This window comes from Eulemur rufifrons, chromosome 6 (assembly GCF_041146395.1).
Source record: "Eulemur rufifrons isolate Redbay chromosome 6, OSU_ERuf_1, whole genome shotgun sequence".
NCBI classification, from domain to species: Eukaryota; Metazoa; Chordata; class Mammalia; order Primates; family Lemuridae; genus Eulemur; species Eulemur rufifrons.
Window position 1 is genome coordinate 54,032,930 of NC_090988.1, and position 22,480 is coordinate 54,055,409.

At 35.6% G+C, this 22,480-nt stretch overlaps 1 protein-coding gene across 1 annotated transcript in view; it reads left to right on the forward strand.

The window, feature by feature from the left end:
* The window catches only part of FCHSD2 (FCH and double SH3 domains 2), a 250,399-nt gene that overhangs the window by 174,760 nt on the left and 53,159 nt on the right, over positions 1 to 22,480 (forward strand). The window contains exons 9-10 of the mRNA XM_069469292.1: positions 6,381 to 6,503; positions 16,877 to 16,972. Of these exons, the coding sequence (XP_069325393.1) occupies positions 6,381 to 6,503; positions 16,877 to 16,972 (219 nt within the window). The remainder of the gene's footprint in view (positions 1 to 6,380; positions 6,504 to 16,876; positions 16,973 to 22,480) is intronic.

Consider the following 22,480-nt stretch of genomic DNA (forward strand, 5'->3'; position numbering starts at 1 on the left):
CAGACATACATATAAATGGTTTGAATACAGTGGCATAAGTACTATGATGAAGTAGTTTGTAGAAAGTATTTTCAAGCTCTTTGATTTGATTCTATTTTGATTCATTTCTAATCATTGGCTTTTTAATCAAAATGCATATAAATATTTATGCAATCTGCCTTCTAATCACAAACCATGTTAAAACAGTACTACCCAGAATTGCTTTGAACTTCATTTCTAGGTGCCATCATTGGTAACTTAAGGTAGGGGGCCAGAGCCATAGGGTTATCATCTACTTCCTGTGCTTTGAATTCCAACCATTTTTTAATTTTCATACTTCCTGCATTAACTCTATGCACACTAACAATAATCCACCCAGGCTGGAAGGCCTCCAGCTATCTTATTCTTACCCACCAGAAAAATTAGTTCATATGCAGGTTAATGAGTACCACAGTCTTACAAAGGTGATCATTAAAATTCAGGGAATTCTAGGTGTTGAATAGGGTGAAAAAAATTAAGATTAATCTCTGCTGAAAGAGGCTTTCTTTCAATCATTTGGGCTGCCTCCCACCTAGCATAATTTCATTAAGCTTTACTTGGGTTATTGAAGCCAAGGGAAGCCTTTACTGTGTTTGGTACATGATGATTAATGGTACATTTTCTTTGGGCCAGAATATGTTGGGTGTAGCTTGCCTGTGAGCTAACTAATTTCATGCATATTTGTTGCTCTACTTAACTCTAGAGTAAAGCATTCATTTATTTATTCTGTAAATATTTTTGAGCATCTGCTATCTGTTAGGCAATGTGTCATGAATAAGACTGAATCCACTGTTTTGCAATAATACTCATATAACATATAGAAGACGACTGAGGAACACCGAGGAGGAACTAGTTGAGTCAGTTTTATAAAGCACTGGGAACATGGTAGGCCATTAGTGGATGTCAGTTGCCTGTGTTAGCCATCATTACTAGTATTTAAGTGGGAGAAAGGGGGGAAGGACATTCTAGGCCAAGGGAATAACTTAATTGGAAACATGAAAATGAATGTCATTTTCCAAAATGACTCAGTGTGGTTGGAATGAAAGGTACAAAGCAGAGAACAGTGATGAGAGATGGTGCTAATGAGAGCTAGGCTGGGACTAGATTGTAAAGGACTTTAAACACCAGCTAAAGAATTTTGACTTTTCAAAATATACAGTGGGAGCCATAGGAAAAAATTTTGTGAAATCACTTTATTTTCCTAATATGATATTCAGGTTTTCTTTTTGCTTTTTATGGAAAATTTTTAACATACACTGAAGTAAAATAAAAAAGCAGTATAATTACCCCCACATCCTCATTACCCAGTTTTAACCATTATCAATATGTGGCCAATCCACTGAAGAGTTTAAAGCAAGGCAAGAAAAGAGACTAACATTGTGCCACATCTGTTACCTTACTTAATCTTCACTGTGTCCTGTGAAGTATGTGGTATTCCCACTTTCCCTAATTACAAATGAGAAAACCATCAAAATGATCAGGTAAGTAAAAGCTCTGGGACTCTAACCTATATCCAACTTATTTCAGAGCTCGAGCTCTTTCCTGGTCTGCATCTGAAGTAGAGCATGATTCTCAGTTGAAAAAAGCTGTTGCTGCATCCACGATAGTAGTACCTATTGGTGGTGGTGACGCGATTCAGGATGGGAGGCTTCTCTGCTTCCAGCCACTCTACTTCTGCAGGGTCACCGGAATCTGTCTGTGTAAATGCTCAACCTGGTCAGCTAAAGGAACTGGATAGTCCAGCAGTTGTCAAAGTATGGGCCCCAGATCAGCAGCAGGTTATTAGAAAATGCAAAATCTCAGGCCCCACCCCCAACTTCCTGAATCAGAGACTCTGGGGGTGGGACCCAGCAATCTGTGTTTCTATTTTTTTTTTTTAAGTAGACTTTATTGTTTAGAGCAGTTTTAGTTTCACAGCAAAACTGAGCAGAAGGCACAGGGATTGTTTATACCCCCGCCCCTGCACACACTCAGTTCTCCCACTATCAACATTCCCCAACGGAGTGATACCTACGTTGACACACTATCATGACCCAAAGTTCATAGTTTACATTAGGGTTCATACTTGGTGTTGTACATTCTATGAGATTAAACACATGTGTAATGACATGTATCTATTATCATTAAAGTATCATACAGTATAGCTTCACTGCCCTAAAACGATAATGTATTTAATAAATTCTGCAGTGAACCCTCATACACACTTAAATTTGAGAACAACTGATAGACCTTAGAACATAAAAAGCAGGGAACATTTGAAGGATCTTTCTTATTCCTAAAGACCTACAGTTTTTAGCTACCAAGGAAGGAGAGGGCAGGACTGAAATATACTTGTGTTGTGCTTGTTCGTTCCTCACTCTGTTCCCTGGGCTAGAGTGGAGTGGCATCATTATAGCTCACTGCAGCCTCACACCCCTGGGCTCAAGCAATCCCCCTGCCTCAGCCTCCTGAGTGCTGGCACTACAGGCATGCACCATGACACTGGTTAATTTTTCTATTTTTTGTAGACATGGGTTCTCACTGTGTTGCTCAGGCTGGTCTCAAACTCCTGGCCTCTAATGATCCTCCCACCTCAGCCTCCCAAAGTGCTAGGATTACAGGTGTGAGCCCCACCACACCCTGCCCTTATACTTATGAACTGTTAGTATAGTAAAAACTAGGACTTATTAGTGTTAAGTAGGGCTTTACCTTTTTTAAAAAAAAAGTTCAATAGGCACAAACCCCTATTGGAAGTAAATCTTTTAGTATAAGTAGTTAGGTACTACTTGTCACCAAGTTGCAATGGTTTTTATTATTATTTTTTAACTCTTAATGGCAACTAATAATGGCACATCTGTAATTCTGGTTGACATTCCTTGAACTTAAGTGAAGAAAGATGTTTGTACATCTAAATTCAAAACTATTAAAATATCAACAAAAGTTCAGTATTTCTACTCATTCTCCACATGGTAAGGCTTTGACAGCCAAGTTCAGATCATCATGTCTACTGACACACCCTGGGATTTGTGTGTCAGTTACTATCTCATGACCTAGTGAGATAATATATTTTTATAGCTAAAGTAAAATATACTGTAGCAACAGGTTACTTCTTGAACACCTTTATAAAGTGTTTAGAATTTTTATGGTAGGATTTAAGAAGCTGCGTGAACATACAATTCCCGATTTGGGGTGTAGTTTGATCAAAATTAATAGTATAGTTTTTTACTGAGAAATATTATCTTCAATCAGAAGTAATCCTGATTACAGTAAGGTCAAAAACAGAAGTAACAAAAGGACTTTGATTTCTTTTTCCTTTTTTTTTTTTTACCCTTTCTCTTCCCTCTCACTCACGTGCGTACAGCCAGCACAGTGCCCTGGCACAGTGGATACTCAATTTATATTGCAGTGAGATCATAGAAACTGTGTGTGTTTTTGGTTCACCTTTAAATGCATTCCTTCTTTTTCTGAGTTCATGATGCCTATATTACCATTTGCTGTATTTAAATAAAATATTCCATTGGTTTCTGGCAAACACAAAGTTATGATCACCAACCAATAGCATTTCTAAGGCAGAAACCTATGTCAGAGGACATTATATGTTTCTTCTTTTAACACGTTCATGAGAAAGCATGTCCTAAGGTAGGAAATTTTATTCAGACTTAACACCAGCAGTCTCTCTGATGATATTATTTAATTATATGAACATTATGTTAAAGGTATTTGCACTGCCTATATCTAAAGTGCTCAATGGTGCCATCTAGTGGTGTAAGCACTATAGAAGGTGCGGCTTCATTACTCAATACTTTTGGGACAATTTGTGTATTTTTAAAAAATCAGTTTTATAGTAAAAGTTTAATGGAATAGCCAAACATAAGATGCAAAAAGAATCTATTATAAGACCTCCATTGAGGATTCTTAGATGTAACACCAACATGTAAGTAACAAAAGAAAACATAGCTAAGTTATACTGTATCGTTATCTTTTGTACATCAAAAGACACTATCAAGAGAGTAAAATGACAGCCCACAAAATGGGGGAAAATATTTGCAAAACATATATCTTGTAAGAGTCTAGTATCCAGAATATATAAAGAGCTCTTACAACTCAATAACAAAAAGACAATTTAAAAATGAGTTAAGGCCTTGAATAGACATTTCTCCAAAGAAGATATACAAATGGCCAATAAATATGTGAAAAGATATTCGACATCATTAAACATTAAATAACTGAAAATACAAACCACAATGAGATACTATTCCCTATACCCACTAATATGGCTTTCATAATTTAAAGAAACAAAACAAAACCCCCCAAAACAGAAAATAGCTAGTGTTGGCAAGGATGTGGAGAAATTGGAACCCTCATAAATTGCTGGTAGAGAGGTAAAATGGTGCAGTCACTATGGAAACAGTTTGAAAATTCCTCAAATAGTTTAACAGAATTACCATATGACCCAGCAATTCCATTCCTAGGTATATTCCCAAGAGAAATAGAAACAGGAGTCCAAACAAAAACTTGTACACAATTGTTCATATCAGCATTATTTATGTTAGCTAAAAAATGGGAAAAGATCAAATTTATATCAACTGATGAATGTATAAACAAAATGTGTTTAGACAGTGGAATCCATACAGTGGACTATTATTCAGCTATAAAAAGGAATAAAGTACTAACACCTTGAAAATACTATGCTAAGTGACAGAAGCCAGGCACAAGAGGCCACATATCATATGATTCCATTTACATGAGATATCTACAATAGGTGAATCCATAGAGGTAGAAAGCCGATTAATGGTTGCCAGGGCCAGGGTGAAGGAAGGAACCGGGAGTGACTACTTAATGGGTATAGGGCGTTTTGGAGGGGTGATCAAATGTTCTGTAATTATAATAGATAATGGTGATGGTTGCACAACATTGTGAATATACTAAAAGCAACTGAATTGTATACTTTAAAATTATTAAGATGGTGACTTTTGTATTGGGTGAATTTTACCTCAATTTTTAAGAAAACATTCATTGATGGGCCAGACTCCAGAACCTTTTTTATTATTATTATAGATATATTTTTCCATAGTTGTTGTTAGTATATATGTATTCTATTTGTTCTGCTTTTTGTAACCTACAATTATTTGATACATACTTTTCATCTATAACTGTTTCCACAGCTTTTATTTTGGTGGCTGTATATATTTTAGTGACTATATGCATCATAGCTTAATCTTTCTGAAATGTTCAGTGGGTTTCTCTTCATTTTTTCAATTTCAAAGAGTCCAGCTATAATGTTTAAGCAAATGAGAATGTTTAAAACCCTTCGTAGATATTGCATTGGTGTTTCTTCTACAAAACAGTTATCTCTGAACTCTGAGTCACGGTTTGGTTTGGTTTGGTTTGGTTTGGTTTTAGAGACAGAGTCTCACTCTGTTGCCCAGGATGGAGTGTGGTGATACAATCATAGCTCAACTGTAACCCCGAACTCTTGAGATCAAGCAATCTTCCCACCTCAACCTACTGAGTAGCTGGGACTACAGGTGCACACTACTGCATTCACTTCTCTTTATTTAATGTTTCTATTATTTGCTGGGTATGCTGGTTCACACCTGTAATCCTAGCACTTTGGGAGGCCAAGGTGAAAGGATCACTTGAGATCACTTGAGACCAGGAGTTTGAGACCAACCTGGGCAACATAGACCCCCCCATCTCTACAAAAAATAGAAAAATTAGCCAGGTGTAGTGGCGCGCACCTGTAGTCCCAGCTACTTGGGAGGCTGAGGCAGAAGGATCACTTGAGCCTGGGAGTTTGAGGTTGCAGTGAGCTGTGATGATGCTATTGCATTCTAGCCTGGACAACAAAACAAGATTCTGTCTCAAAAGAAAAAAAAAAAATTCTATTGTGTTTCTTCTCTGACTGCTCTTTAGTAAATATACCTGTACTAATTTATGATCCTGCCAATAATGGATGAGGAAAAATGGAGGAGATTAATGTTTCTTGAGTATCTACTCTGTTCCAGGCACTGCACCTGAATCCTTTCACATTTATTATTTCATTTAACTCCTACACCCACTCTGTTACGAAGTGACTACAGAAGTCAATAAGCAGATGAACAAAGATAACAACCCAGCATTCTGTCTCCAAATTGCGTCCTGTTCTTCCACAGCTTTACCAGTGTTGAATCTTACCTCTTTTGGTTCCTTTTTATTAGAGATTCAACATTTTCCCAAGTGATCGTTAACAGTACATATTTACTTATGTGTAGTTTGTATCTTTTGTCCATTTATTGTTAATAGATTTCAAACTGAACATATCTACTTTTCTCATAGGCAGAAGACATTATGGGTCAAAGTTTATTATAATTTTTTTGCTTTTATTTACTCCTCTGTTACAGGCTCTTGATGGAAATGTGTATGACCACCTCAAGGATTATTTAATAGCCTTCAGCCGTACTGAGCTAGAAACTTGCCAAGCTGTGCAGAACACATTCCAGTTTTTGTTAGAAAACTCTAGCAAGGTAAGTTACCTTTAGTGCAATATGTGGTGTTTTCTATTTTAGAATCTAAAATGTTTTTGCGTACAAACAAAATGAAGGTAACAATGATATCAGAGGAATGCTTTAAAGGACAAATTTCCTGGAAACAGCATTCCTTCTAGCAAAGTTGGAGGATATTCTGTTCTCTTTGTTGATGCTTTGGTGAAGGTGGCACCAAGAGCAAAAAAGGAAGTGATGATACAGACTAGCTCACATCATTCCATTGCCATGTGCATTGCCTTTGAGAAGAATGGTTTAAAGAGTTTTATCTTCTGGGTGGGCATGGTGGCTCATTCCTATAATCCTAGCACTTTGGGAAGCCAAGTCAGGAGGATCACTTGAGGCCAGAAGATCAAGATAAGCCTGGGCAACATAGACCCCCATTGCTACAAAAAAATTAAAAATTAGCCAGGTGTGGTGGCGCACCTCTATAGTCCTAGGTACTCAGGAGGCTGAGGCAGGAAGATCATTTGAGCCCAGTAGTTCGAGGCTGCAGTGAGCTATGATCCCACCACTTCACTCTAGCCTGGGTGACAGAGTGAGACCCTAACTCTAATAAAAAAGAGAGAGAAAGTTTTATCTACCACTCAAATGAATTTTGAATACACCCAACTCAGTCACGTTGGGGGGAATAACAGGTTATGTGCAAAAAATAATAACAGAGCACAAAGGAGAAAGTAGCATTTTATAATTGATTAAAAAATTAATACTATAATATCGGGTTTTTTTAATTAAATTTTACTATTTATATGATGTTATTGATAGTATTCTTTTCCTTTAAAAGTATTAAGAGCCATCAAGTTTGTTGACATTTCACACTTTGTACAGAGAAGGAAATCACTTTCCTTGAGGATCTGATAGATTGACACTTTTTGCAGTAGTGAAACTATCCTTTGGAAGATAAATTGTTCCTGTGATCAGTAATGTTTTCTTTCTGATAAATTCAATGCACAATAAATGTTTCCTGACTGCATGCATTTATAAAAATACATGCATTTTATGACTACTGCTTTAAAAGATCTAGTTCAATTCTCTTTTTTGTTAGGAAGAATAAGAACTGGCTAACACCTTAGAAATTATTTCGAAAAGGTCCAGAATATTCACTTTTCATGTAGTAGTGTCCAAAGACAGGAAAGAAAAGAGACACAGACTTTTCATCCTGAATGCTTCTTGTGTATATATTCTTTCTTATTTTCAGTGTACCAGAACTCCCAATTCTATTTTTTAAATTTATTTACTTATTTTATTGATTTATTATTTATTTATTTATTTATTTATTTTTGAGACAGTGTCTCACTTTGTTGCCCAGGCTAGAGTGCGGTGGCATCATCATAGCTCACTGCAACTTGAAACACCTGGGCTCAAGTGATCCTCCTGCCTCGGCCTCCCCAGTGGCAGAACTACAGGCACATACCACCATGCCTGCCTAATATTTTAATTTTTGTAGATCTGGGGTCTCACTGTGTTGCTCTGGCTGGTCACAAACTCCTGGCCTCAAGTAGTCCTCCCACCTCTGCCTCCCAAAGTGCTGGGATAACGGGCATGAGCCACCACACCTGGCCCCAATTCTATTTTTAGAAAAATAAAAAAATGCTAGGTTGATATGGAAGTATAAAGATTACTAGCCTGGTGCTTTAGAGTCCTGCCATATATCTATTTTCCTATATTTTTACCTCCCAGAATATAAGAAAATGTATAAAAGGATTGATATGTAGAAAGAAGAATGAATGAATGAATGAATGAATAGATGGATAAGATAATAAATTATGTGAAAGAAAATATAGAAAAATGTTAACTGCAGAATCTCGGTAGTGGGTATGTAGGTATTTATTGTATAATTCTTTTGATTTTAATGTATGTATATTTGAAATTTTTCATAAGAAAATATTGAAAAAGAGTCTATAAAAGCATCTTGGCTTTGTTCCTTGTATGGAATGGTTGATTTTTGACTAATGATCAAATTTTTTGTGTTTATTTGTCCATTCAGGTGTTCTGTTTCTTTTTCAGTATATTTTAGTAATTACATCTTCCTAGACAATTATCCATTTCATTTAAATTATCAGACTTGATGGCATAAGTTGCCTTATAAACTTGTTTGCCTCAAGAGTTGTCTCTCTTTTTATATCTAATATTGTTTGTGATTTCTCTCTTATTTCGATCATATTTACCAGTCTTTTTATTAATCTTTACCAAGAGCCAGCTTTTGTTCTGCTTCTCAGTGTTGTTTCTGTTTCCTTAATTTTTGGTTTTATCTTCACTTCTTTCTACTTTGTCTACTTTTTTTTTCTTTTTCTTTTTTCTTTTGAGACAGTTTTATCTACCACTCAAATGAATTTTGAATGCACCCAACTCAGTCACTTGGGGGGAACAACAGGTTATGTGTCAGTGCACAAAATAATAGCAGAGCATAAAGGAGAAAGTAGCATTTTATAATTGATTAAAAAATTAATACTGTAATTTTTTAGTGTCTTGCTCTGTCACCCAGGCTGGAGTGCAGTGGCCGGGTCATAGCGCACTGCAGCCTCGATCTCCTGGCCTCAAGCAATTCTCCCACCCCAGCCTCCCAAAGTGCTAGGATTACAGGTGGGAGCCGCCTCACCTGGCCTTCTTTCTACTTTCTTACAGTTTATGTTCTTGTTCTTTTTCAAGCTTTTCTATTTGTTCTTTTTTTTTAATATCATTGAGGTAAAATATATAATTTGTCATCTTTATCATTTTAAAATATATAGTTCAGTAGTAATACATACATTTATATCCTTCTTTCTCCTTTATCCCCTTCTTTTTCTATTTATGTCCTATGTTTTCAATCTTTCTTTTTTTCAAGTAAACCCATGTAAGGCTAAAAAATTCTCCTTGTGCTTTAACTGCATTCTGTGATATGTAGGGCTTTTGTTATTTCTTCATTGTTTTCCCCTTTATTAACCAGTGATTATTTAAAAGTGAGTTTTGCCATTTCCATTCAGTGGGAGTATGTGGTAGGATGCCATTTTTCATTTCGAATTTTATTAGAAATTGGATTTTATTTTTATTCTATCACATTTGTCCTAATTTTATCAGAGAGGTTATCCTCTAACAAAATTCCTTGAAATTTTTTTCTAAGAATAAATTAGACTGGATACACTACCTTTGGTTTATAAAGCAGATAAACATATAGTCATAACAAATAGCTATTTTACACATTCTTAACAATTTCCTGAGAGTTTGTAGCATATCATATATCTTGAATCCCACAAGTTTGGTATTACCATGCTTATTTTATAGAAAGGAAAGCGGACTGAGGAAGTTTATTTGACCTGCTTGAGGTCACACACTCATACATAGTGCTTTCCATGATCTTCTATTGTATTATCTCTTTAGCTTATATTATGTTAACAGAACACGAATTAAGAATTTATAACTAGTTTGGACACATAAAGAGGTAAGCTTTCATTTTCTACATTTACTCATATGAGTATCTTGCTCCCCTGGGATGAGAAATAAATGAGATACTCTTACATTTAGATTGGAAGTGGTAGAAATAAAAATTTAATAAGAATGATGTGTCTAGGAGACGTGCCCTTTTGTTCCAGGTACCAGAAGAGCTCACACCTACAAGTTTTATGCCATGTGTTTTTCTGTTACAAAGAGCTTGTTATGCTGCTGTAAGCAACCCAGTGATTCAATAACCCAAAGGGAAGTTTGAAACTGTTTAGGTTTTCTATTTTACACCATTATTACTTTGTCTTTGGGGTAAAAAAAATCAATTTTTTTCCACATGTATAAATGTGACATATTCCTAAAGATATCTTGGTGGTAATTCATACTGACATACTGTAAATGTTAAAGTGCTGTCTGTATCATTCATCCCCTAAATGGAAACAGCTGGCCCTAAGAGCTTTTGTTAAATTTCAATTATTTATGAAGCTTGCTTTTCTCCTTAATATTTTATGAAATGCTTTGTATATGTAACTGAAGCAGATATTATCATAGATATTTTTTCCAGGATGCTAACTGCATAGATAGCTCTACTGGCCTTTATAGTTTATTTACATGTGCTTGCTTTGTCTCCATGAGGAAATTCCTACCAATTAATAACATAGTTCTTTTAACAATTCAGAAAATTACAATGTTATTCTGTATATCTTTGGAAATCAAATTGTCTAATGTTAGACTAACCAAAGACTAACTGAAGACTAACCAAAGTAAATTTAATAAAATGAAGGAAATGATCATTTCAATAGACACAGAAAAAGCATTTGAGAAAATTCAACTCTCTTTTATGATTAAAAAAATAAACTCAGCAAACTAGGAATAGAAGAGAACTTACATAATGTGATAGCATTTGTGAAAACACTACAGCCAATATTATACTCAATGATGAAAGGCTGAAGGCTTCCCCCACCAAGATTAGGAACAAGAAAAGGATGCCCACTTTCACCACTGCTATTCACTGTTTTACTAGAAGTCCTAGCCAGAGCAGTTTGCTAAGAAAAAGACATAAAAGGCATCCAAATTGAAAAAGAAGAATTAAAATACCTCTATTTGCAGATGACATGATTATATGTAGAAAATCCCATAGAGTCTGTAAAAAAAACTTCTAGAGCTAATAAACAAATTCAGCAAAGTTGCACGTATAATATTAAAACACAAAAATTAGTAGTGTTTCTATACTCCATCAATGAATGACCAAAAAAGAAAATTAAGAAAACAATTCTACTACAATAGTACTCAATAAATAAAATACTTATGAATAAATTTAACCAAGTCATTGAAGACTTGTACTCTGAAAACTACAAAACATTGCTAAAAGAAATCAAAGACCAAATAAATGGAAGTAATAAATGTTCATAGATTGGGAAATTTCATATTGTAATATTCCCCAACTGGGAATAGAAGGGATCTTTGGATCTACAGATTCAATGCAGTCCCTATCAAAATTCCAGTGGCCTTTTTGCAGTAATTGAAAAGCCAGTCCTCAAATTTATATGGAACTATGAATAGCCCTGAATAGCCAAAACAATATTGAAAAGGAAAAACAAAGTTAGAAGACTCACACTTCCCAATTTCAAACTTACTATTAACACAAAATTAACAGTAATCAAGATAGTGTCATACAGGCATGGGGATACACATGTAGACCAATGAAATAGAATTGAGAATCTAGAAATAAACCCAAACATCTGTGGTCAATTGATTTTTGACAAGGGTACCATGACCATTCAATGGGGAAAGAATAGTCTCTTCAACAAAAGGTTCTGGAACAAGTGGATAACTGCATGCAAAAGAATGAAGTTGAACCTCTGCTTCATAAAAATTAGCTCAAAGTGGGTCAATGATCTAGCTATAGAAGAAAACATAGAGGTAAATCTTTATGTTTTCCTTGGATTTGGCAGCATAGTTTTAAATTTGACATCAAAAGCATGAGCAACAATAGAAAAAACAGATAATTAACTTCATCAAATTAAAAGCTTATGTGCATCAAAGGACATTATCAAAATGTGAAGAAACAACCTAAAGGATGATAGAAAATATTTTCACATCACTTATCCAATAAGAGTTTAATATCAGACAGGCTCAATGGCTCATGCCTATAATCCTAGCACTCTGAGAGGCCGAGGTGGGTGGATCACTCGAAGTCAGGAGTTTGATACCAGCCTGAGCAAGAGCGAGACCCCTTCTCTACTAAAAATAGAAAGAAATTAGCGGCCCAACTAAAAATATGTGTAGAAAAAATTAGCCGGGCATGGTGGCGCGTGCCTGTAGTCCCAGCTACTTGGGAGGCTGAGGCAGGAGGATTGCTTGAGCCCAGGAGTTTGAGGTTGCTGTGAGCTAGGCTGACACCACGGCACTCTAGCCTGGGCAACAGAGCAAGACTCTGTCTCAAAAAAAAAAAAAGAAAAAAAAAGTTTAATATTGAGAATATATAAAGAACTCTTGCAACTCAACAACACAAAGAACCCAATTTAACAATGGGCAAAGGCCTGAATAAACATTTCTATGAGAAGATACACAAATGGTCAAAAAACACATGAAAAGATGTTCAGCAATCATTGGTCATTAAGGAAATACAAATCAAAACCACAATGAGATACTTCCCACCTGCTAGTATGGCTTTAATTAAAAAAATAATAATAAGTATTGACAAGGATGTGGAGAAATTGGAACCCTCATGCATTGTTGGTGGTAATGTAATGATGTAGTCACTGTGGAGTTTGGCAATTCCACAAAAAGTTAAACACAGAGGTACCATGTGACTTGGCACTTCCACTCCTAGGTATGTACTCAAGAGTATTGAAAACAGGAGTGCAAACAAAAATTTGTACATGATTGTTCACAGTAGCATTATGGATAATAATCAAAAAGTGGAAACAACTCAAATGTCCATCAACTGATGACTGGATAAATAAAATATGGTATATCTATACAATGGAATATTATTCACCCATTAAAAGGGATGAATTACCAATATATCATACAATGTGCATCTCACAGAATAAAAAATATAAATAGCCATTACCATATAAAAAGGTATTGGTAAGAGCTGAATTGTGTCCCCTCCAAAATTCAGATGTTGAAGAACTAAACCCTAGTACCTCAGAATGTGACTGTATTTGGAGATAGACTCTTTAAAGAGGTAATTAAGGTAAAATAAGGTCATATGGGTGGGCCTTAATCCAGTATGACTAGTATTATAAAAAGAGGAAATTGGGACGCAAACAGGCACAGAGGGAAGACCATGTGAAGGTACCAAAAGAAGATGGCCAACTACAAGCCAAGGAGAATTACTGTCAGAAGAAATCAGCCCTGCCAACACCTTGATCTGCACTGCTAGCCTGTGAAGAAATAAATTTCTGATATATAAACTACTCAGTCCATGGTACTTTGATATGGCAGCCCTAGCAAACTAATACAGAGACTTTCCTCATTAATAATCAAGGAAATTAAAGCCACCATGAGATTGCATTTTACATGCATGAGATTGACAAAAATAAAGACAGACAGGAATGAGTGTTGTGAGAATATGGATTAACAGAAACTCACACACTACCCTGAGGGGTACAAATTGGTACATCCAATTTGAAAACATGTGGCATTATCTAGTCAATTTAAAAATGTGCTTACTTTCCGACCTGGCAGTTCCACTTCTAGGTATATATCCTAGAGAAACTCTTGCACATGTGTTCCAGGAAACTTTCAGAAGAATGTTCATAGCAGCTTTCTTTGTAAGAGGAAAAAGCTAGAAACAACCCAACTGACAGTAGGATGAATAATGGAGACTATCATACAGCAATAAAAATAAAAGATCTGTAAGCACATACATTAATATGAATGAAACTCACAAATGAGCAAAGAAAGCAAGTTGCAGATAAATACACAAAGATGCCATTTATACAAAGTTCAAAAATATCCAAGACAACAGTCTCATTTTGAAGTATATCAGATGTAGTAACACTATTTAAAAAAAAAAAAAGAAAGAAAAAGGCGAATGACAAACACAGAATTGAGGAGGGTGATTACTTCTAGGGCCTGCGTTCTCAATAAGGGTGCTATCACCCCCAAGGAAGTAAAAATTGCTTCCAGATGGGGGAGGGGTACAAAAAAACCTTAGATATTACAGTGGGCTCACAGTACATAAATATATATGGTACATTTATAGTATTAAAACTTAATGGATTGCTACCAAGTGGTATGTTGGAAAAAAATTGAGCTTTAATAATGACAATAACTGCAGGAAATTTATGCAATTATAAAATACACATTGAATATTTTGTCATTCATAAGTTCATAGTAATAGTTTATTAAAGCTGTAATTAGTCATTCATTGGAGGTTGCTAGGGGAACAACTCAATTTGAAAACCAGATAATGAAGAAAAAAAATTAGCATCTATCCTCCCTTGCTTATACAAACTGTAACTCAAGGTAACTAAACTGTACCTCAAAGTAGATAAATAGTTGACTTGGGAAAGTTTCTCTTATAGAAGTATCTCAGCTAATAAATGAAAAGGAAATGATAGAATTTGAAAAATCTCTATTTTTTTGCAACACCTAATGAATTTAGGCATTTATCATCAAAGGCTGTTTCATTAGTTTCATAGGGCTGCGTTAACATATTACCATAAACTGGTGGCTTTTATAAGGACACTTATCATTGGGTTTAGGGCCCACCCAGGTAATCTAGGATGATCTCCTTATCTCAGAATCGTTGACTTTATTACATTTTCAAAGTTCTTTTTTCCAAATAAGGTAACATTCACAAGTTTTGAGAATTAAGACATGGACGTATCTTTTTGGCAGTGGGGGACTACCATTCAGCCCACTACTACTGTTAATATCATAAAAAGGGGCAAGTCAGAAGCAAGCCTCCTTATGGAAGTAAACATCACCTTGCCCAAAACAAAAACAAAAAGCCAAGCAGACCAAAAACAAAACAAAAAAAACCCTGAATCCAATTAAGGCTCTAGATCCAAGCACCAATTTATAGGAAATACAGGAAACAGAATGCAGTCAGCAAAATTCAGACTGTAGGAATCTCTATAGAGCAAAAACCCAGTTTCTTCAGCAATTAAATTATAAGGGGTGAAGAATTACAATAGGATGAAGAAGCCTAGATATGAAAAGAAACCTAAATAACAACATCATCCAGTTGTACTGTGGGGGCTTTATTTGGATTCTGATTTGAAAAACTTTTTTTTAAAAAAAGAAACAATTTGAACACTTATTGGTTACTTTGCAAGGATTGTAATTTTAGTATGGATATGTTTTCTTAAAAGAAGCCCTTGTCTTTTAGATATCATAGTGAAATATTGGTGGATGAAATTATGTGTCTAGGACTTGCTTCAGTAGAATTAGGGGTGAAAGAGGTAGGTGGATTTATAGGTAAAACAAGATTGGCCATAATGGGATGTTTTTGATGAGTGGATGTTTTGGAAATTAGGTGATGAGAACATGAGGCTATATTACACTGTTGTTTTTTGGATTTTTTTTTTTTTTTGGTTGTGGTTCTTTTGTTTGTTTGTTTGTTTTTTGAGGCAGAGTCTCAAAAAAGAAAGTTTTTAGTGCTGGAGGATAGGTTTGGCAACTATAAGGGGTGATCCTCTTAGCTTTTCTGCATGGTGATTAGTGAGGCTCTGAGGGCTGTATAATGGCTTTCATAGCTATTCTAGCTTAAAACTAGAATCTGAGAAGAGAACAAAACACATTTCCCTTTGAGAATATGTTCAGCCAGCCTTCCCTGACCAAATTCTTCCAGTCACTTCTCATCTCACGTCTTCAGTCTGGTTAACTGTCACCATCTTGTTCTCTCCTACCCTCTACATGCTTCTGAAGTATATTTTAATTGTGTAGCCTGTTTGGTTGTCCCAGTTTCCAGATTATATTCATAAATTCCTTACAGATACTAACCTTGTTTGTTCATCTTACTCATCTATATATCTATCCCCTCACCCCTGAGTTTAACACTGGAGCTGGTAAACTCTGCCCTGGTTGAGTGAGGGGGAGGAAAGCAATAGAGAGCTGGGATTGCGCTGGTAAATAAAATGCAAAATACACCTACTACTACACCTCCTCAATAATCCCTTTTCCCAGGACTACTAAAGTAACGCCACAGAACTACTTTGACCTTTCCCCTGCCCATCCTCTGGCAAAGGGGCTAACGAACTATAATGTACTGTAATAAAAAGATGAATAAAGGGTGGGCAATGTAGCAAAATAAAAGGTAAGTTTTTGCATAATCAAATATTATTGATTTCCACTCTTTCCCAGGGTATATAATGCAATGAATTCTTTTCAGATAGCTGGCTTTCTGTGTGTCAGAATTCTCCTTATATGAAAATTCCTTTCTGTTCTATCTTCTTGATATGCTTTAAGATAGTAATTAAAATGTAACCTTCTTAAAAAGGTGCTAAGAAGTACTCTAAAAATACTATTTTGTGCTATGGAATTATCTGGCAGTTTCCTAGTGGATAGCAATCACCGTAAAACAAACTTTAAGAGGCCCATGAAACTTAAGAGCTGGGAGAGACCAAAAAGACCAGTGTCCTTTCCTATTCCCCCTCTCCCATTACAAACAATAGCTTTTTGTGTAAGAACTGTCTTGTTGTCTTGAAATATTGCATATTGTCTAATTCCCAAATCTGAGCTAGTTTCTAAACTATTACTTTCCAAATTTAGATTCTTGAGAAAATAGGACATGTATGTAATTACTGTTATCTAAAATGAAAAATAAAATGTGTAACATTATCATTTCTTTTTTACCACATAGTATTGGATGATTTTTCATTTGTATAGAAAATAGCATAATAAATCTTAAACTTTAGAATATAATTACTGGACATTTTAACCTTTAAAGACCTAAAGATATTTTATTTTCTCTTTAGGTGGTACGGGACTATAATCTTCAACTGTTTTTACAAGAGAATGCTGTATTTCACAAACCCCAGCCCTTCCAGTTCCAGCCTTGTGACAGTGATACTGTAAGAGAATTCCAGGTTTTCATTTCATTTTCTGTTCATTTGTGTTTCTGTTCAGTTATCTTTGGAATATACAGAAAAAGCTAAGTGTGGCCAAGTGCTGTGGCTCACACTTGTAATCCTAGCACTTTGGAAGGCTGAGGCAGGAGGACAGGAGTTCGAGACCAGCTTGAGCAATATAGTGAGACCCTGTCTCTACAAAAAAGTTTTTTAAAAATTTAGCCGGGCATGGTGGCGCATGCCTGTAGTCCCAGCTACTCGGGAGGCTGAGGCAGGAGGATCGCTTGAGCCCAGGAGTTTGAGGTTGCAGTGAGCTATGATGACGCCACTGCACTCTGCACTCTAGCTGGGGCAACAGAGTGAGACTCTTTCTCCAAAAAAACAAAGCGACTGTGAGGATGAAGAGAAACTATGGTGTTGCTTTTTTTCTAAAATGTGGCTAATACACCCACCATGCCATAGTCTTTATGCTAACAACTTTCTACTAAATGAAGTTAAGTTATAAGACAAGTTACTGAAAATCTGAAAACAACTGAGGAGAGAAGAAAAATATTCAATATATTTATTCATACATACTTTCTATCCATGAAATTCGTCATGTTGTACCATTCCAAAGAAACCAGTGGTTAAATTTTAACCAGAATAGAATTAATAAATGGAATAATGAATATGTACATGCAAATATTTTGGTTGGCCTTATAAAAAATTATGGGCCTTTCATAATTCCTTTCAGATTTCTTTGTATGTTAAAGTACCAACATAAACCTCAAATTGGCAATTTTTAAAAAGCATTAATCAAATATTTTTGTCCTTGAGTTTGAGTTTGTTCTGTGATAAATGTTTGCCGTTATTTGGATTTTAAAAAAAGAACCAAAATGCTAATTTAATAACATAAAAAGATGAAATTAACTTCTACAAAATGAGAAGGCACTTGGCATTACTAGCACATTCTCTCAATGATATAGTTTCAGAGTTTAATGGTATCAGTTTAATAGAAATACATTGCTGGAGATATGTTCATTAATTTTCTTGAATTTTAAGAAGCCCTGTTAGTGGCTATATAAAGAAATGTGGAATCAGCATAACCCTGGCCCTTTTTTTGATCAGCTTTTGCTAATGACTCAGTCACATTGTTCTGTAATTTGACTGCTGTGAGGCCTGAGAGGAATGAAGTAGAGCGTTAGAAGATACGGGGTATGAACAAGTTTGTCGAGCTTGACCTAAAATGGTGACAAATTTGAGATTATTTTATCTTTGCCATTTTCCACAAGGAAAATAAGAGTAACAGTGACTCTCGTCTCACCTTTGCAACTGAACTACAGCCCTAAATGCTTCTTTGTTTCTAGATGCTGTGTGTTTCTAGACAGTGTTCTTAGCTGTTGTGTCCCTGTTTGTCTTAAAATTCTAACTCTATGCTATGTTTTCTGTCCTTGTGCAATCTTTACTGGGCAGAGTTTAAAAGCTGCCCAACTGGTGGATATTGAGCTCTCCCCTGTCAGTGCTCTGAGAATGACCATAGCTGAGGTATATGGGGTGTGGGTTAAGGGGGGCAGGGTGGGTTCGCATGTTAATGGAGGGTGGGACCTGGTGTTGGGCCACTGCATGCATCAGCTGTGGCTGTTTTCCCTTATAAATTAGGAATTTCCTTTCCTGTTTATGGTGAAGAGATTGAGCTTCTCACTTTTCATCGTCTGAAACATCTTATTTTACCTCAACAGGGGTGCTGGAAAGAACCTCAGAGCTAACCTTGTCTTTATTAAAGGGGAAACTGTAGCCTAGACAGGAAAAAAGACTTGTCCAGAGTCAGATAGTAAATTAATAAGTTACTGTTGTGATTGCAATTTTAATGTTGTTTCTGCGATGCTATTCTGTTTTCTGAGAAGAAATGTTCAACAGTTGGGGAGCAATCAGTTTTTTCATAATGGAAAAAGATAAATGCTTAATGCTTTTATAAAAATCATTCCAGATTATCAACCATTGAAAAAGTCTTTAGAGTGATTTTGAAAATATTTTTAACTACAAAATGTTTTTGTGTGTAATTTTTGTTTTATTGTAAATTAGCTATTCTTTCTGCCCACAAAGAATAAAATCCCAAATACTTATTTTTACTCAGTTAGATTGGTCCTGTTCTTTGTGAGAATAGAGCCATTGTTTATTTGCTTTTATGGTTTCCTCATGGAGTTGGTAGCCAACTCCTGTCATGGTGTGGAGAACACTGGCCAATGCCAGTTAACTCACTCTTCCCGCCAGGTGAATCTCGGACCTGTAGGATGAACTCAACACCTCTATCTTCAGTTGTATTTCTGAAGTTGCTATTGTCCCTATCCTGTTTTGAAGCATATTTCAATTAACAAACAGTGAGCTCTTAGTGTATGTGCCCAGTCACTCAGACAGATGCTGAGAATAGCTACTACACACTAAACTACAGACCCCAAACTATAAGTGAGTTCACTGACATGTTCACAAATAAGGAAAATGCAATAAGGCGTGTACTGTATATGACAGAGTGCTCTTGGTGCCCAGTGATTGGTACAGTCAGTGCATCCAGATGTGGTGCTATTTGTTACACTATTGAGGCATATTTACATCATATAATTCACCCATTTCACGTATATTCAGTGATTTTTAGTAAATTTACCAAATTGTGCAACTATCTTCCTAAATAAGTTTTAGAACATTTTCATAACCCCAGTAATATCCCTCATGTCTATTTACTGTTAATCTCCATTCCCACCCCCTGTCGTAGGCAACCACTAATTTACTTTCTACAGATTTGCCTTTTCTAGACATTTTACATAATTTGAATCTTAGAATATGTAGCCTCTTACGTCTTGCTTCTTTCACTTAGTGTAATGTTTTTGAGATTCATCCATGTTGTCGACATCAATAATTTGTTCCTTTTTATTGCTGACTAGTATTCCATTGTATGTGTTTATCACATTTTGTGTCTCTGTTCATCAGTTGATAGACATGTAAGTTGTTTCCCACTTTTGGCTCTTATGAATAATTCTATTATGAACGTTTCTGGGCAAGCCTTGACATGAATATGTTTTCATTTCTCTTGAGTTGCTAAGTCATATGGTAAATTTATGTTTAACTTTTTAGGAAACTGGCAAACTGTTTGCCAAAGTTGCTGTACCATTTTATATTTCTACCAACATTGTGGTAGGGTTCTTGTTTCTCCACATCCTCGCCAACATTTGTTATTGTCTGGCTCTTTGATTACAGCCATCCTAGTGGGTATGAAATAGTATCTCTTGCGGTTTTGATTTGTATTTCCCTAATGACTAATGATGATGTGGAGTACCTTTTCATGAACTTATTTACCATTCGTACATCCACTTTGGTAAAATATCTATTCAGATCTTTTGCTACTTTTTGATTGGGTTGTGTTTTCATGTTATGAATTAGATCTTGAAGGTGAATTGAAGTTTACTCTGCAGAGATTGAGAAATGAAAACGACAATTGAAATAGATGACAGTCATCGAACACTTATTTCATGCTTGACATTTTTCTAATGCATTACCTATATTAACTCATTTTATCTTTAAGACTATTGTAGGTGTTATTTTTAATTCCCATTTTACAGTTGAGGAAACTAAGGTTAAGAAATTTGTTCAAGGTTACTCAGCTAGTAACGTGTGAGAGCCAGAGAAGTTTGAAAGTACACAACCTATACATGAAATGGCAGGTAATCTTGGGGTAATGAAAGAGAAGTTAAACAATACCATAAATGTAGGTTGCAACCAGATTTTATGTTCGAGTTCTATATATGGTGGCAGATGGAGAAGTATGTATTCAGGTAGGACAGTAATGATGAGATTCATTGCAGAAGCAGGACAGTATTGTTCCTTAATTTTATTTTGAATTTTATAATTTTAATTAGGAATTTTGAACTGCTTATAGGTTAAACATATTCATTTTCCATTTACTCGGTAGGTGCATATTATATATCCTTTGTATATGCCTTTGTCTTATCTAAATTTAGGTAAGATATATTTAGGAAAGTTTATAGGACTTTTAAAGCTAATACTGTGATAAAATGTAATTCTTATTTTCTTCTGAAGATTTGCATATACCCATCTTAAAATTTTTAAAGAACTTGTTAATGTGTCTCATTCCAAATTGCAACATTTTTCCTATAAAATGCCAAAGTGTCCAATTGAATATGTATAGTCACAGTATTATCATAGGAATTTAATTAAGGCTTAGAATTACTGTGCATTTTTGGCTTATCTTTTATTTCTGCTGATAAATCAAAATTCCTTTTCATTTTATTTTAATATATGATTTTTTTTTGTTGTTGAGACAGGATCTTGTTCTATCACCCAGGCTAGAGTGCAATGGCATGATCATAGTTCACTGCAGCCTCGAATCCCTGGGCTCAAGCAATCCTCCCACCTCAGCCTCCCGAGTAGCTGGGACTACAGGCACACGGCATCACACCCAATTTTTTAATTTTTTTGTAGAGAAATGGTCGCACCATTATTGCCTAGGCTGGTCTCGGACTCCTGACCTCAAGTATTCCTCCCACCTCAGCCTCCCGAAGTGCTGGGATTACAGGCATGAGCCACCATTGCCAGCCAATATATGACTATTTTGTCTCAGACTTTAAAATGGTATTCTAGGCCAGGCATGGTGGCTCATGCCTGTAATCCCAGTGTCTCGAGAGGCTGAGGCAGGATGATCACTTGAGCCCAGGAATTTGAAGCTACAGTGAGCTGTGATTGTACCACTGCACTCCAGCCTAGGAGACAGAACAAGATTCTGTCTCTAAAAACAATTAATTAAACAAGAAAAGTTTAAACAATAAGAAATAGAATGATGTACCAAAAGGAAATAGAGTCATGTCAAAGTGGTTTTATAACGCCACAAGTATGTCTGTTCTCTACAGCCACAAAATTGGGAATTTTAGAATTAACCATATGATGATTACATGTAACAGTGACCAATGGCAAGTTTTGTCTGATGTAGTAACTTAGTAGCTGTCTCATGGTTAATATTGAAAAAATATTCCCTTGTCTATATTTCCATATAGAGTTATTGCTTTCTAAAGTATTCTTTCCTTATATCCTCAAATACCATTTCTCAGATAATACCAGAAAGTCAGAAATTCTTCTAGAAAGAGTAAATTACACTTTTCTTTGCTTAAATGCATTTTTAATGCAGAGTTATTCTAAGGAGGATATGGACTATACCCTGAAATGTGCCCCTCCTCATCAAAAAGGGTAGTCTGTGAGGGAGAATTGACAAGTATATTTATTAGGATCTCAATGTTGGAGAGTCATTCAGCTGTCACAGGGATCATACTGGTATTAGAGATTCACACAGGTGTTGTACAATGGAGAAGTCATGGGCGTTGGTGTCCAAAACTATCAGTTCATTGTATTTATACATATTTAACTTTTCTTTTTTTGATTTTTAGAGACAGGGTCCTGGTCTGTCACCCAGACTGGAGTCCAGTGGTGCTATCATAGCTCACTGTAACCACAGATTCTCAGGCTTAAGCA